The sequence below is a fragment of the Cryptomeria japonica genome, chromosome 5, assembly GCF_030272615.1.
Source record: "Cryptomeria japonica chromosome 5, Sugi_1.0, whole genome shotgun sequence".
NCBI classification, from domain to species: domain Eukaryota; kingdom Viridiplantae; phylum Streptophyta; class Pinopsida; order Cupressales; family Cupressaceae; genus Cryptomeria; species Cryptomeria japonica.
Window position 1 is genome coordinate 354297885 of NC_081409.1, and position 17873 is coordinate 354315757.

The 17873-nt window shown below is 33.7% G+C and overlaps 1 protein-coding gene across 3 annotated transcripts; it reads left to right on the plus strand.

Moving 5' to 3' along the window:
- The first annotated feature begins 11142 nt into the window (after positions 1 to 11142).
- LOC131034267 (GDSL esterase/lipase At4g01130) lies at positions 11143 to 17499 on the plus strand. 3 transcript variants are annotated; one of them, XM_057965723.2, is made up of 6 exons: positions 13298 to 13583; positions 13864 to 14493; positions 14987 to 15196; positions 15709 to 15872; positions 15959 to 16229; positions 17069 to 17499. In XM_057965723.2, exons 2-6 carry the CDS (start codon positions 14265 to 14267, stop codon positions 17332 to 17334), a joined length of 1140 nt encoding a protein of 379 aa, XP_057821706.1. In that variant the 5' UTR covers positions 13298 to 13583; positions 13864 to 14264; the 3' UTR covers positions 17335 to 17499. The 3 variants fall into 3 exon arrangements, with proteins under 3 accessions (XP_057821692.1, XP_057821706.1, XP_057821701.1); XM_057965709.2 differs by lacking the exons at positions 13298 to 13583; positions 13864 to 14493 and adding an exon at positions 11143 to 11793; XM_057965718.2 differs by lacking the exon at positions 13298 to 13583 and having other exon boundaries at positions 13595 to 14493.
- Positions 17500 to 17873: the final 374 nt, after the last annotated feature.

Sequence of the window (17873 nt, forward strand, 5' to 3'; positions counted from 1 at the left end):
TCCCACATTCTAACTACTACCCTTTACAACTTGACAAACTCTACAAATTTGCACATATTTCTTAACATCCTTATGAATTTGGGGCCAAAAGTACTGCTCACTCACCAATGCTACTGTTTGTTAATGCCAAAATGTCCAGCTAAACCTCCACTGTTTTTCTCCTTTATCAGATTCTCCCTCATATAACTCATAGGTATGCACAACTGAACTCGTCTGAATAACATCCCATCCTGAATGAATTAATCCAACCACTTGTTTCTATCTACCATAATCGATCCTCTACATGCTTTCCAAGGTTCTACAAAATTTGGGTCATCATCATACAAGGTCTTCAAATCTTCAAATCCTAATACTATCACTCTCATCTCCATCAGAAAATTCCTTCTCCTACTCAATGCATCAACAAATTTATTAGATTTCCCACTTCTATGCTTCAACACAAAGGTGTAACTCTGCAATAATTCTACCCATCTCGTATGTCTCTGATTCAACTTACTCTGACTGTTCAGATACTGCAAAGCTTGATGATCTGTATACAACACAAACTCCTTAGGCAACAAGTAATGTCTCCATTTCTTCAAGGCTTGAACTATGGCATAAAACTCTTGGTCATACATTGAATATCTCCTTCGGGCATCATTCAATTTCTCACTGAAATAAGCTACTGCTCTCCCTTCCTGAATCAAGACTGCTCCTATTGTTGTTCCACTTGCATCACAATCCACTTGAAATACTTTATTGAAATCCGGTAAAGGCAACACACATTGTTCAGTCACCTTTTGCTTCAATAGTTCAAAAATTTTGTTTGCTCTAGTGGTCCACTTGAATTCCTTCTTATCTCCTCTCATGGTCTCAGACATAGGGTTACAAACTGAATTGAAATTTCTGATAAACTTCTAGTAAAAACTAGCCAATCCATGAAATGATCTTACCTCTCTAATGCTTTCCAGTGTAGGCCACTCAACAATTGCTTTCACTTTCTCGGGGTCCATCTTCAAACCATCCTCATATATCACAAATCCCAAATAGACTAACTCATCCTTCATGAAAGTACACTTCTTAATATTTATCAACAACTTCTCTTCTCTCAACCTTTGCAAAACTTGTCTCAATTGCAACAAATGCTCATCTTTTGTCTTACTCGGTGCATTAGTCAACCCAAAAGGCATCGCCAACCATTCATACAGTCCTTCATTTGTATTGAATGTTGTCTTCCACTCATCTCCTTCTTTGATCATGATTTGATGATATCCACTCTTCAAATCTGTCTTTGTAAAGTATTTTGCTCCACTCAAACAGTCCATTATGTCATCCATCCTAGGCAAAGGAAGCCGGTATTTCACTATGATCTTGTTTATTGCTTTGGAATCAATACACATTCTCCACTCTCCATTCTTCTTAGGTGCTAATATTGTTGGTACTGCATAAGGGCTCAAACTTTCCCTGATCAAACCTTTCTTCAACAACTCTTGTACTTATCTATTCAGCTCCTCATTTTCTGTCGGTGTCATCTGGTGTGCAGTTTTGTTAGGCAAACTAGCTCTAAGAACCAAGTCCATGCAATGACTAATACTTCTCACAGGTGGCAATCTATCAGGTACATTATCTGAAATGATGTCTTCATATTCTATTAGCAAATCTTTTATCTCTCCCAATTGTTCTCCTTCCGGTTCCGGTTTCTCAGTCTTCTTAAGAATTAAGGCAAAACACACATTCTCATATCTCAATCCATCCGAGAATGTCCTCCCATCTACCAAACAAATTATAGCATTTGTACAAACTTCATTTTCAAAGGTTCCTCCAAAGGCAACAAGGTTTGCTTCATCCCATTGGCCACAATAGTGTAGGTATTCTTCCTCCCATCATGTATTGCCTGTCTATCAAACTACCAAGGTCTACCCAACAAAATATGACAAATATCCATAGACATAATATCAAACAAGACTTCATCATGATAATTTCCAATTTTCAATTTCACCAAACATTGCTCACCTACTAACAACTTATGTTCATCCCGAATCCATGCTATCTGATAAGGCTTAGGGTGTTTCAATCTTTCCAAATTTAACTTACTCACCATTTCTTCTGAAACAAGATTATTTGAACTATCGCTATCAATAACAACTTTACAACACATATTGGATACCTTACATTTGGTCTTGACAAAATTCTTCCTCTCCAAGGGCGCTTCATCTCCTTCGGTATGACAAAAATCTCTCCTTATCATCAACAGTTCTTCATCTTCTAGTTTATTGTCTGATCCAGTGGGGTTTTCTTCCACCACTGCTGATCTTTTGGTATTCTCTGTCTTCTTACACTCGAATGCATGATGTCCTTCTCCTCCACACTTATAGCAGGTTCCTCTAAATGTTCTCTTGTCTTGTCTTCCAAAATCCTCATTCTGGTAACTATCCGGTTCTCTCCTCCAGTAGAAATTTCTATCATCCTTCCGGTATGAATTACCTTCTTTGTTCAATTCCTTGTCCTTGTTCTGATCTTTGTCGGTTCCTCTATCTCCAGTATATCCTCTTCCTCCTTGAAATCTTCCTTCGATAAACCTTCCACCTCTGCCTCTCTGCCCCTGCTCATGTCTTTTATTTAGCTTCTCTTCTGCCTTAAGGGCATACTGGTAAGCCTCTTCAACACTCTCCATTTTTATCAAACTAAGTTCATCTTGTATAGACATCCGCAATCCATTCAAATATCTTGCAACTTGTTCAACTTCATCATCAACATGTCAGGATCTGATGTTCAACTTGTAAATTTATGCTTCGATGTACTCCTTCACACTAGATTCCTTCTGTCTCAAATTCTTAGCTTCCAGAATAGATTTAGTTGATAATCAACTGGCATAAACTTTGATTTTAACTTAGAAATCATTCGATCCCATGTCTTAATCTTCTCTTTACCTCTTCTATGTCTATCGACTTTCAAATTTTCCCACCAAAGAGATGCATGACCTTTCAACCAGGTACAAGCATGTTTCACCTTCCTCTCTTCTGCAATGTTTTCAAAATTGAAATATTTCTCCATCTCTGAGATCCAATCCATCAATTCATCTGAATCCAACTTCCCATCATATTCTGGTGGGGTAAAATGAGGTTTAGTATTCTCTCTACTCAAAGCCCTCAAAAACCTTTCCTCATCTGGATCAATTGTCGGTGGGTTTACTTGTTCTGTCGGGGCTTCTTCTCCTTCATCTTCATTACATCCTCAATATGTCAGCCTCTTCTCTGGGCTGTCTCCACAAATTCCAACTGGGCTACTATACCTCAGAACATCTCCATCACAACAGGGTCTGCATTCCCACGCGCTCCACCATTCCTACTTCCTCTTCATAGCATCTTTTATGCTGATCCTCTACAGCTGTAGGTCGGATCCGCAATCCGCCACCCTACAACAAAAATTTCAGGACATGCAACCTCTGGAACAAAACTTTTCTTTGATACCACTTGAAGCAATCACCAGTTAGGAGGGACCTCAAAGAGATCAATCCATACTGGTCAACAAGAGTAACACAATGGAAACATAAATATATGATGGAGGCAATGCGGAACAAATTGAATTATTTCATGAAAATTGATTACAACCAACCGGTAAACATCCAGGTTACAAAAACTGACTCACAGACCTAGTAGAACATACAAAATAGGTCACAATGGGGACCTTGAATCTTAAGATCTATCTTCTATTCATAGGTATCTCTACTTACTTCTTCGATTGATTACATTCTAATGCGCAAGTATAATTTTTTAAAAATGACAAAAAAAAATAATGACAACCCATTTTATATCTTTGGGTCCTCTTTCTAACGCATTTTGAATTTTTAAAATCCGACACCCGAGGAAAATGTTATGTCCATTTTACTAAAGTTATTTTTTTAGTAAGCGCAAATGCCAAATGTATGCGCTCACACTAATTTAGGTCATGAGCTGACGTCAATTCATAGTTTTTAATGAAAAATTCAAAAAAAAGTTAGGCAAGAAGATTTTTTTGAATGGAAACATTGAGTTGGGGTTGCGAAGACATCTAAACAGAGAAGGCGGAGATGCCGATCTGTAGGCGGAGACGTCAATCTGCAGTTTTCTCACAAAAACAATTAGGCAGGAAAATATTTGAATGGAGACGTCGATTTGAGGATGCGGAGACATTGAAACAAAGATGCAGACACGTTGAAGTGCAATCTAAGATGCCGATCCACTAATCCGATGAGAAAATTGCTAAAAATCCACACAAACGATTAGTAGAAAGGGATGTGGGTCCCATCGGGCATGCCAAAATGAACCAAGGGAAAATCCACAAGAGGGATACTGATTAGATTCAATAAAAACAAACATAAGAAACACATTTAAATGTAATAAAATCCATTGTACCTTCATGTGAAGCTCTCTTGTTCCTTCGATTGAGCCTTCGGTGAAGTCAAGGATGCACCCCTCCTCAACTTGACTGGATTGGCTCCAAGATGGGATGTGGAATGCTCTCCGCTACACAACAAGATTGGATTGGATTAAAGGATAAGTGTGGATGAGATGGATATGGCTTAGATGGGATATGAACTTGGCATTATGAGGGTATGATGGAGGATTTGAGATTCAAATAGATAGCATGAGATTATAATGAAGTGGATCAAGGGATGAAATGGACAACATAAGAATGTATGAAAAGTGGATGATTTGTGAGGGGGGAAGACTCCAATTTATAGATTGGAGGAGACAAAAATGGAGGGTCAAGATTGATTCGAAATGGAGGGCTAGGATTGAAAGAAAGAGTGGGAGAGGTTTGAGGGGACAAAGTGGGAGAACCAAGAGATTTTCCATAAAGGCATTTCTTGTCTCCACACCTCTCAAGGTACATGGGGAAGAGAAAATGAATATAAAATTCCCTGGGGGAAGGGAGGAGAAATTAAAAATTCTAAAATAGAGGATGTGTGGGAAGACCAAATGGATGAAGGAATTAAAAATTCCTTGGGAAGAGGATGCATGAGGAGATTCAAATAATTTGAATTTACTTGAAAGGATCCAAGTGGGTAGTCATTATGGCAAAGAGTTGACTCATCCCTAATCAAGATGATTAGGGATGTGCAAATGATTAAGGAGATTGATTACGTGGCTTAATGAGGGATTAGGATACAAGTGGGAAAGTTAGGAGGATGTGACATGAGGAGAGATAATGAGTGGAGGAATATAATTGAGGAATAATGATAATCGTGCTTCTAGAAGAATTAATTAGGCTAAGTGAATATTAGAAGAATTGATTTGTAGGAATCACATGACTTAAGTGAATTAATTAGAATTAATTAACTAAGAGGAGTTTAGAAGAATTAATGATTGAGATGACTTTAGAAGAATGGGGAATAATTAATTTATTGACAAATTAATTATTGGACTATAGTGATTAAAGTAATTAAATTTGATTTAATTAATTTTAAGAAGAAAGGGACCAACACAATTAATTAATTATATGGACAAGCTTAAATTAATTAAATATTGATTTAATTATTTTTAGATGTCTACAAAAGAATAACCCCAATTCAAATTAAACATATCTAAAAAGCAATATTAATTTTAAAAAATATTTTAACACTAATTATATAAACAATAATAACTCTTGTGTAAACAATAATAACTCTAAATAGATAAATTTAATATTAAAACCTTAAAAAATTCTATCCTTTAAACTTCAAATTTTGAACACCCATAAATTATGAAAAATTAAAATTAGTAAGAAAATAAAAAATAGTGCTTTAGTTTCTTAGCAAGGATTTCTTGTAAATCTCAAGTAGAAAGTGAAGATTTGTGAATATGGGTGAAATGCATTTCCAAATCATCTTAAATTAAAAACTTTAAGGTGTAGAATATTTTAAGGTGTAGAATATGACACTGATTTTATTTCTAGAAGCAAAGAAGAAACATTATAAATAGACATCCACAATCCTACTAAAAATATAAATTAAAGCTTCTAGAAATTAAACTATCAGACAAAATAATGCAAACAAAAGAATTATACAGAGTTTCATTTCTTTATATGTATTGTTGTTGGCTTACTTTCTTACTAAATGTCTAAATAAAACATATTTGAAATATCTAAATTAAATCTTACAAAACACTTGTTAATTATTTAACTTTTGGAATGTTTACAATGATTTCTGTTTTGTAGAATGAAATTAACAATTCAAGTGGAAGTGATTTTGTTAGTTTCTGTCCATGGTAGGATACTTATGCATTCATGCAGGTCAATTGTTTAATTACTTTAACCAATCAATGCAAAGAATTAAAATATTTAAACCAAAAAGCTATAATACAAATTTAATTTTTATTTTAAATAATAATAAAAATAATATTTATCCGTTTTCTTATTGGTTTGAGTAGATTAAAAATAATAATTTTGTCACTAAAAAAATATAACTTTTTATACTTCATTAATTCAATATCAGAAAAGCATTAAAAAAAAAGAGGTACATCATTAAATATTTTAATATAAATATAATGTTTAAATGGTAAACCATTATCTGTCATCTATTAGTTTTTCAAACTTGTTAAATGAATGATGATAATTTTATTAAAGTAATTTTATTTGAGCGAATCTTTTGCAATAAAAATTAAAATGTTTTTATTGCATTCTTTCCTTGACATTATGCAAAACTTCCTTAAAAAGTTATGGGTTTACTATTGTTAGATAAACAACTACTTATATCTATAATGCTTTGTGAAAATTGTATTGTTAGATAAACAACTACTTATATCTATTATGCTTTATGAAAATTTTACTATCTTGGAAATCAATACGAAACAATCACATGCCTTGCTAAGTCAATTTTAACTACGACAAATTGATCTAGTATATAAAAAAATTCAATCCACACATAACTAATTTGATGTCACAACCCTATTCCCCAAACAATACTATATATATTAATTTGTTCATTTACAATTTTATTACATATAAATTAAAATAAATTTTGAATTTTGAATTATTTCATTATTAGTTCTTGTCCATGGCAAGATACTTATGCATGTTCAATTTTTTAATTACTTTATCAATCAATGCGAAGAATTAAAATATTTATTCTAATACATACTACAATCTCAATTATATATCATACCTCAATTTAAATATAAATTTTACTGTTAAAATAAAAGAAAACAACATATATACTTAATCTCTATTCCTCTGTCTTTAGTGTCACATCTCTCTCCACACATCTTTCTATTTATCACTTTCTCTCTATCTATATCTATGTTTATCTCTCCCTCTACCTCTTCCTCTTTATCTATCTATGTTTATATCTATGTTTATCTCTCCCTCTCCCTCTACCTCTACCTCTACCTCTTTCTCCCTCTTTCTTTTCTACCCCTTTATCTTCATCCCTACTTTCATCTACTCTAAACTAACCATACTAATGGCAGGAACTAGACGCTTTGTGTCTCTTGTTTATATAGATATTAAATAAACAGTTAAGAGAATATAAATATTATTTTTATAATGTTATTTCTTTATTGGTCCATAAAATTAATCTTGGCCATGATTTAGAATTAGCAAACCACATTCTCCAATTATTCGCTTATTAACCGCTTATATTGCCACCTTTAATATCCATCTGTTCGTATATATTGATTCGCCTTTTTAGTAAGTCTAAGGATTTAATTGCATTTTCACCACCAAAAGTAACTTTATTTGTGCCCCACTAAAAGAGGGCACTACTTCTGTTCGAAAATTTTGCAGATTATTTTGCAGATTATTTTGCTAATCGCATCTATTCACGTTTGTTTACCCTGTTACGCTTTCAAATTTAAAATAAACCACGCTTTTAAATTAAACAGTGACGATTTTAAATAAGTTCCGAACTTTAAGGAGATGCAAGTGTGTACACGGATGACTGGACTCCACGTATGTGAGTGTAGGAAGCCTCTCGGCTTAATAAAGCATACACTTTATGCTAATAAACTAGATTAGGCTTATGCATAATGATAGAGAGTTATATAGGCTCAAGATCCTCCCACAAAATGACAAGTGTCATTGAGACATGATCTAATGTAGGAGAAGTGGAGAATTATAACATATAAGATTTGAAGAAGCATATATTAGAGAGGACTCGTGTAAGATTAAAACAAGAGTCAAGGACTAAATGCTAAGAAATAACATTGTAAGGCCTTAGTCTACCAGAATTTAGAAGAATTGGTGATTCATACATGCATCAAAATACAGCTAAAATAATTTCAAATTTAAAAGAAACTTCTATTTATTTATTTTTTTACATGGAAATCATTTCATATTCTAAGATAAGATTCTAAAAATTATATTTTTAAATCTAGATTTAATAAATATTAATCATATGAAATTCATTAATTTATGCTAAAAGTAAAGATTTTTTAAATTTGATATCTCATAAAATATAGGTATGCTAGTATAGATTATTTGGCTTCTTATGAATAACGTTTTTGCAGAGATTTCATTGAGAAGCTACCAAAATAGAAGTTGCAAAACTAAAAATTGAAATTGCTTTTATTAATGGTGTTACATTACAAGTTGGTGTGGCATTTTGCTATTTTAAACACAACCTTTAAAATTGATTTTGTTTGTACGTCCAAAGAAAGCATTCAAACTAAATATGGTTGGTTGTGGCATATGTTTAATTCATTTGCCTTTAAGGATAAAAGTTGTGGCTTCCCTATGGAACCAAGTTCATAAGTTGTATGCATACAATGGCAATGTTGTGGTTTCTAATGTCATGCCAACAATTAAATGGAAACAATAACTTTAAACATATAAGACTTATTGATTCATTCGATCACCGCAGCTTAATTGGGGAGGGAGGGAAGGAAGAAGAAAGGGAGGGAGGGAGAGAAGTCAATATTCACTTGATATCAAGGTATCTATTTTTCAAGCATGTGCAAGTATGCAACATGAACATATTAACAAAATCAAAGATAAAATTTCTCATTTTTCTATATCATTTAAAACATAAGGAAGAAAACGATAACAATAGAAATCAACTAAACATGTAACTAACTTGTCATATTATTTAAATGCAAGTTCTATATGAAACTATGTGGTGTGTGTGTTTAAGGTTCTCAACATGACCATCCTTTACCAAATGGATAGATCTCTTCTCCTCAACCATGTTCTTGTCATCTTCTCATACCCGCACTCAAACACACTCAATCACATGTCAATAAATTAGCTATCATAATAATATCATAATTAATTCATCTTTTCATTTGCATAAACATATATAACATTATTTATAATATATTGTGTCATAATCCAAGAATCAAGAGATAATTAACTAATAATATTTTATAATTTATTACATTAATAAAGCTTGTAAAAGATGGGATGTGACATCCAACAAGAGAACATGCACTTGGAAGTGATCTAAATTGTTAACCTTGTTGAGCTCTTAGATCTTGCAATTGCATAATTTTAGGCTCACACTACTTCAAGAAAAAATAATATTATCCAGAGAAAAAGACACACCAATAAGACATTAACCTCATCATCTATACACTCTTTTCACTTGAAGAGGGTACTCCACTCGTGCTACTATTTGATAAAATCTTAATATGTGGTCAATGGTGAGATGCCTCATCATTTGATCAAATAGAATAATCATGCGTGAGGCAATTAGATCAACAATGCCATTTACAAGCTTATATTCTCAATATGGGTGGGAAGACTCCCCATCCCCCTTTTGACAATCCATATTGATATGTTGCTCCTCCCTAGATTGATCTACCTCTTTTTGCTAATGTAGTTGTATGTGTCTAATTAGATGGTAGTTTGTCGATTGGTTTTTTAAATAAAAATAATAATTTATATTGTGATGACTTGTAAATACTAACTAAATATATCTTCTTGTAAATCTTTTTATATATTAAAGACAAAATTTCCATAGTCTATAATTTAGCTTGAATGTTTTTGGATTAGATTATGTGAGCTTTTTTCTTCATCAATGTTTTGAATCACACTCCATAATTCATCATCTACATGAGATTGAAAGAAAAAAGAAATGAAAAGTGTTTCCAATCAAATTTAAAACAAATATGCACAAAATTGAAGTCAATTCAATAAGAGAGATGTACTCACAAAATATACACCAAAACATTAATTTCTAAAAATGTAAAGGTCTAAAAATATGACTTAAATGAGGCAATGGAGACAATAAAAATAAAAATAAAAATCATTCAAGTTCTTTGGTTGTTATTTAGACTATGTTGACCTAACAATTACAAAGCACCAATACCAATTGTGGACACACTAGCTATATATATTTCAAAATGCACATGATACATGATGAACATGTGAGATAAACAAGATAGATAAATATTTTGATTATGTTTGCACATCATAATAGTCTATGGGCCCTTGGTCTTGAGGTGAAGTTGAATGGTTCTTAATGAGCCCACAAGGAACTAAGTATTGTTCACTACAAGGCTCCAACATCATAAAGGATGAGGTTGAGACAATGACCGCGATGGATTTGACGAATGGATGGATCCTATTAGATAAGCTAAAATGACTTTGTGAATGAAATATCCTCTATTATTTTAAAAAACTGAAATATTAAAAAAAATATATAAAACAACAAAATTCTAATTTAAATCTTATAATCTTTCAACTTTGAAATTTCAATCTCTTAAATTAACCCCTACTCAAATTTTAAAAAAAATACATATTCTCTCTTCTCAACTTTCTTTAGAGACCTTCCATCCGCTTCTCTTGCATGTTAATTATTTTAAACCCTAAACATCTTTATTTTTAATTTGATTTTACCCATTTTTTTGATCATATTTATAAATCATATAATATTGTTTTTTCCAAACAAATACCTTGTCAAGATGCTTGATTTAAACTTTTCCAACTGGCGCCAATTCATCTCCCATTAAAGGAAAAGTCTCTTAACCCAAAATTTGTTTTGGCGCCAACTGATATTTATTTGGCAGAACTGAGAAGTACAAACCCAAATCTGATTTAACCTCCTTCTGAAATCCGGATACTTGTCTGCAGAAGTGCCTCACCATCTGCTGTAGTAAGCCATACTAATATAAATACAACAAGACGTATCAAATTCGGTATTTTGCTCAGTTTTCATCAATGTCGGTGTACGTCCCATTAAAAAACAATATGATAAGATTAATGTAGACCACGTGACTCCATTAAAGACAACAGAAAAGATAGGTCATGAATCGATCTCTGAACATTACCAGAAGCTGTCTCAATCTCTGGCCCCATTACAACTGGTTTTCATTCAAACGATCTCAATAATTATAACCCAAAAGCTATCTTGTCAGCTGCTGATTAAGACATAAAGCTTTATGAAAAGTTTCCTTTGTTTCAGATACAGATCTCTGAAATTGTACTGTATTTGAAGATCAGAATGGAGATAAGCATACTTGATTGGGTTGAATACGCATCTTACTGAAATGGGTCATTGAGATTTCCAACAAAATCGAGTTTCCACATTAATGTGTGTATAAGTGTACAGAATTATTTAATTGGGTATTCTGTATATTGAGTTTTATGGTGTTTTGTATATTGAGCGAAATTGTGGATTTGTAATGGAAAGGACGGTGGTGATAAAATTAGCAGTAGTTGTAATCTTGGTGTTTTGTCAAGTAGAAAGCAGCCAAGGAAAATGTGAATATCCTGCAATTTTCAATTTCGGGGACTCCAATTCAGATACAGGTGGTTTCTATGCTGCGTTTCCTTCGGAGTCACCACCCTATGGAATGACTTTCTTTCACAAACCCTCGGGGCGAGCATCTGACGGGCGCCTTGTTGTGGATTTCATAGGTAATCTCTATCTTCACATTCCTCCAGTATTCCCAACTTTTTCATAAAGGTTACAGTAATAAGTGGGGTAAGCATTAACTGTCTCAGACTGTGTAATATAATGGTAGTGTACTTCTGGGTCTGTCAGTTTAAGTTTACAAATACTTGGATAATGCCCTCGATGAATAAAAACTAACAAAATGTATAAAGGAGCTTGGTGGAAAATGTGGGTCAGTATAGAAATGATCTGAGCTTAATTAGAGTACAGAAATTAATTGACCAAACAACTTATTTCAGTAACTTATCTTTCAAAAACAGTGGTTCAAAAGCGATTCACAGTACACAGTAGTTAAAGGTGATTCTCAGGAATCCATTTTTAGGTACCGAACAGATTATCTTTAAAAATGTCTTTTAAGAGATTTACTGTATAGGGTAGAAGAGCATAGGTTAATGTTCATGTTTTAATAATCCTTTACTCTTTGCACATCTAATTTTTCAACACTAATTTTAAAAAAATTAAAAAAACAAATAATTAAAAATTCATTGATAAATTTTACATTTGTTTATTTTTTAGCATTTTTGGATCATAATTGATCTATTGGTGCACTGTATTACTATCTATAGCACACAGCTACTATTAAGTACATAGTTATTGGGACATCTTTACCAACACTTTGAAATGTGTACCTTTTATTACCCTTGCATGCATAATGGATCCCAAGCATTATTACTACAGCCAAAACAATAGCTATAAGCATTTAAGTTGCACATGGAGACAATCAAAAGAAAATCGTCATAATCTGATGCTTATCACTTTCAAAAGTTGCTTACTAAAATATTGTTAATATATTACGGGGTCTAGGAGCTTTGGAGCTCTTAATAATTCGTTAGCTTTATAAATTTTGTAAAAATATTAGGAAAGGTCTAAAAGATAAAAGTATTTTAAAAGTGTTATTATATTAGATAATAATTGTCTCTTTTAATTTTTTTTACTTCCATCCAAAAATGGATCTATCTATTTATCTATATACCTAAAAATTGATAAATAATACTTAATTTTATAAATCACATCAATGAAATGTAATAAACTGATTCCAATTAAATTACCTTCACAAGATGAATGGTCTATGGGACCACAGATTGTAAAATTGCTTTTAAGTTGTCTTAGCATCATTTAAAAGCCTGCTTTTCTTGCAGAATTAAGTTAACAGCTTTGTAAAGAGAATCAATGGTATAGTACACATAAGCCAACTTGTAATTCGTCACTATTTTTTTATCAAATTTTTAAACATCTTAATAAAAAGATATAACTGATATGGCTACATTGTTCATGTTCAAAATCCTATACAATAATTATAAGCTTTTAAGTCATCTACCATATTGCAATACTCTCAGCATTATAAATAAAAAATAATAAAAGTTAAAAAAACTTACTCATAAGCTATAAGATGCTTCCAAGGTTAAAGAAACCCTAATAAGGAAATTTTCAACTATCTCGCTCCTATTTTCTAAAATAGATTTTCAATCTATCAATGTTTAACTCTGTCATTGTACCTGTCCTAGAAACCCCTCACATGTTTTAAATGGTAGCCTCATGCTTTCAACATGTTATGTAAATGACCTTAAACCATGTTTTACGGATTCCTGCTTCTGTTGCAAACTTTGAACAGAAAAGCAAATCCTCTTGCCGGGATGTTTACATTAGGCATTAGCTGAAAATGTGATCATCTATTAGGAATAGACTAATTTTAAATTGCTACTTTCTCACCTGCAGCTTACATGTTCATTTAAGCTCGCAAAACAGTAACCAGGTAAACCCTCATGTTATCGCTAAATCACATTTGAAGTTGCTGTAGATTTGTCACATGTACAATTGATCCTGTTCCTTATGGGCCATTTTATTATAGAAAGAAATTTACATACCCACAATAATTGAAACTGAAGAGATACAACTGGAAGGTTTATCTGTAAGTTTCAATTTAATCGTTGCCCATAAATGCATATAGGAGCACTGCTCAAAATAGAAACAGGTAGGATTCTGAATCAATGAAAGAGTTGGCTTACATTAGGAATGATGTCTTCCTGATGCAGGTTCTATCCTTTTTCCAGTTTGGCTTTGCTAAATCTGCTGATATTCTGACAGGGGCAGGCTCTATTTAACATAGAAAACGTTTTACATTAATGATATCATATCAGATTTCCATAATGCTATTTTTTCTAGAATAGAATGTTTGAAAGTTTTTTTTATTGGAGTTTGGAATCACACTCCCCTAATCCATCATCGAGGTAGAAGAGAACCAAGAGACACCTAAGATTAGGCATTCCAGATTGGCAGTGGTAGTTTTTTATTTTTTAACGATTCTGGCAGTTGTGAAATCTCATGCTACATTATCAAAGTATGCCGGATCTGCATATTTGTGTATAAGTAGTCGTTTAGGTTTGGATGATTGTGGGGAGCATTCCAGTGAAAGCACAGTCCAGTCCACCTAGAGATGGGGCTTGTTACTGCTACAGGATTGGTGATCCTGATGTTATGTTCCCTAGTAGGCTCTAGCCAAGGCAACTGTGCGTTTCCAGCAATTTTCAATTTTGGAGATTCCAATTCAGATACAGGCGGCTTCTACGCGGCTTTCCCTGTCTTGCACCGTCCGTACGGAATGACATTTTTTCATAAGCCTGCAGGTCGAGCAAGTGATGGCCGCCTTGTAATTGATTTTTTAGGTATTTAGCTTAACCGGCATGTATTAGCATATATTTATTTGATGGTTTTGAACTTCTTTCAACTCTCGGTAATAAATTAATTCAAGTTCCACAAGGTTCTCGTATAGTAGCAAATTCTATAAAAGCTTAAATTAACAAATTTGATGGGGGCAAATATGACCACTGGCTAACAAAGAACTGGGCACTACCCAACATCCATTGTAGACCAGTACAAATACTAATACATACTGGTGCCAATATAGATTCTTTTTTAGTTCTTACCTCAGGAAATTACCTAACAAAGTTTGTTGCAATAAGTATGGAGAAAGGAATTAAATAACCCATTTATCAAAAATGTCGTATGCATTTTGCTTTTTTCTTATCTCAAACCAAACTTAGCTAGTAAATTCTTGTTCTTTCAATCCTAGAATTATTCATTGCTTTTTCAGTATATAGAGTTTCAACTGGATAAAATTGACAAACTGATAGTTTCCATTGCATTGCAATTGAACAGCTCAAGCTTTTGGCTTGCCATTTCTCAGCCCATACTTGCAGTCGTTGGGCTCTGATTTTCGGCATGGAGCCAACTATGCCTCGGATGCTGGGACAGTTCTTCAACCCAATACTTCATTGTATGTAACTGGAATCAGCCCCTTCTACCTGGCAGTTCAGTTCAATCAAATGAAGGATTTCAAGGTTCGCGCTCTTGATCTTCTTTCAAAAGGTATATCTTGGTCATGTCAAAGTTTGTTTCAATGGCTGGATAGAAATGATAAGCACTCAAATGAAGTAGCATCCCAGTAGGAAGCGATTTCGCTCATCAAAGTTCCATTCAAAATTATGGCGTCGGCCACTACAGACCTAGATTATAAGTTTCTAAACAATCACAGAAAAAAGCTAATGTCGGAAGCGCAGAAATCATCAATCTAAAATGCCATTACCATTATTTCTTTGCATTCCACACAAAAATTTAAGCATCCCCAGTTATTTTGTCTTACAAACAGTCATCTAGTAGGAGCTAGCAAGTACTCTGAAGCAAGAAGAAAGTAGGGGTCCGCCAGTGACTGAGGTCATTACCAAAATTCAGAGTAAGTCTGTCAGTCATATTTAAGCCAATACTGTGTGCAATGGACCATGATTTTTTATCACGGGTCAGAAAATTGCAGTTATTTTTGACAGAGCAAACTTGTTTTATTCTGATTAATACTTATTATTCTATTATCTTGTGCTTTGCAGGAAAGCATTTCGATTATCTACCAACCACAGATGTCTTCAGTAAAGCTCTCTACTTTCTTGATATTGGGCAGAATGATTTCACCTCACAACTAGGTTGGATAGGAATTGAAGGAGTTAAGAAGTTTCTCCCTGAAGTAGCTTCTCAGATTGGCGAAACTGTAAAGGTAAATCCTTGGCCACTGAGCCTTCACTCTGTAGATTGAGGGTGGGTGGGGTTTCATTAATTGATTTTGCTGGTGCATTCAAACAGGAATTATATGCATTAGGGGCAAGGACAATATTTGTGGCCAATCTTGCACCAATTGGCTGCTTTCCAGCCTTTCTGACGGAGCTTGCTCATAATAACTCTGATCTGGACACTTATGGATGTATGATTTCATACAACGACGCAGTGTTGTACTACAATAACTTACTCAAAGAGAAGCTTGAAGAAGTTCGAAAAGTCATACCAGATGCATCTGTTGTATATGTTGACTCGCATGCCGTTAAGTTGGAGATCTATACAAACCCAAAAAAACATGGTAAGTTCTTTAGTACTCATATTATTCATCTCTGCTTATCTGATAAGATTAGATAAGTCTTGGCTCAGTATTGAAACACTCTCGTCCAATAGGGAGTACACCATGAAGGCTTATGGCACTAATTGACTAAGAAACCCCAACAGTTAGAAATGGGATTGAACTATGCCACAAATTAAGCTATTATTGGCGTAGATAGTGGGTAATGGCTCAGTTGAAGGTGGAAAGGCAACCTTCAATGTCATGTAGGCCAAATTGATGCTCGACATATATTTATAGTTGCGCCAATCGAAAATAATGGAGGCGGGGAAGAGGTAGATAGATGATGTCCAATTGGAGCCAATGCAGGTCTAAATGGAACTAATTGGTCATAATTGGTGCAGTTGGGACTTATTACCCCCAATTCTACATACATTTTCACCAACTACGTCTAAATGGGCTAATGTACGTCCAACTGATGGTCACCTAGGTCATTAACATGTTAATTACTCTGCCTTGCAACTAGCCATGGCCTGCTGGAAATTATTAGATTTACAATCAATGTAGAACTATAGACGCTTCTAAACAACGTTGGTGTTCATGTTTATCAAATTAATTGTATCTTGACTGATTGACTAGGCCAATTCGACCCTGATATGTAAGGAATTAGAGATTATGTTAATACTTTTCTGTGACTTTTCTCGGTAAGGCATGTCCTTGAATACAAAATACAATATAAAAAATTGAAACCAAACACAGGAAGTTATTGGGTTCATGAGCATTCCTTATCTTCATTTGCTCCTCTTTCTTGATTTCTTAACAGAGGCGGATCATGATTCATTTTCAAATTACATGGTTTGCAGGCTTTCTTTATGGAACTAAGGCGTGCTGTGGCACCGGAGGGGAGTACAATTTTAATCAGCAGTTTTTCTGCAGCCAAAAGACTAAAATAAATGGTACAGATTTCACAGCTCCAGTTTGCTCTGATCCATCAAGTTATGTGAGCTGGGATGGAATTCACAACACCGAAGCTGCAAATCTTTATATAGCAAAAGAAATTCTCAGTGGCAAGTATTTTCAGCCACAATTTCCTCTAAACACTCTCTGTGATCTCCAGCCAATTGGGTGACTTGAGCTGAGAAGCATATTGTACAAATTTCTTTGAATAAAGCCTTTCAATCACAGGGCTTCTCGCTTTAGTTGAGTTATTATTAACTCTGGCTTTGTCAATTACAAAGCTGGTAAATATTTTTATTATCTTGGCAAGTCAACAAAATCCTCACTCATTTATGTGTGCTGATTTTCAATGATCTCCTTTTATATTGTTCCCTTGAATTATTAATATTTAAGAGTTTCTAAATTTAGAATGAACAATAATTAAGTAAAGTGGTTTCTTTGGAAAGCCCTCTAATAATGTATTCATGTCTTTTTATAGCCAGCGTTACTTTTGGTGACAAAGTTTACATCCTGCAACTTTCAAGAGATCTGAGATACTAATAGACAGAAGACAGCTAATCAAAATAAGAGATTGTCTGCAATTTTTAACCCATGGTGAGCAACTGCAATGAAACATGACTGGCTCTGCATGCATTACAACAATTCAGAATTGTAAACCCCTCAAGTTTCTCCACTATAAAATTGTTTTATAGATCCTCTCCACTAAAACTT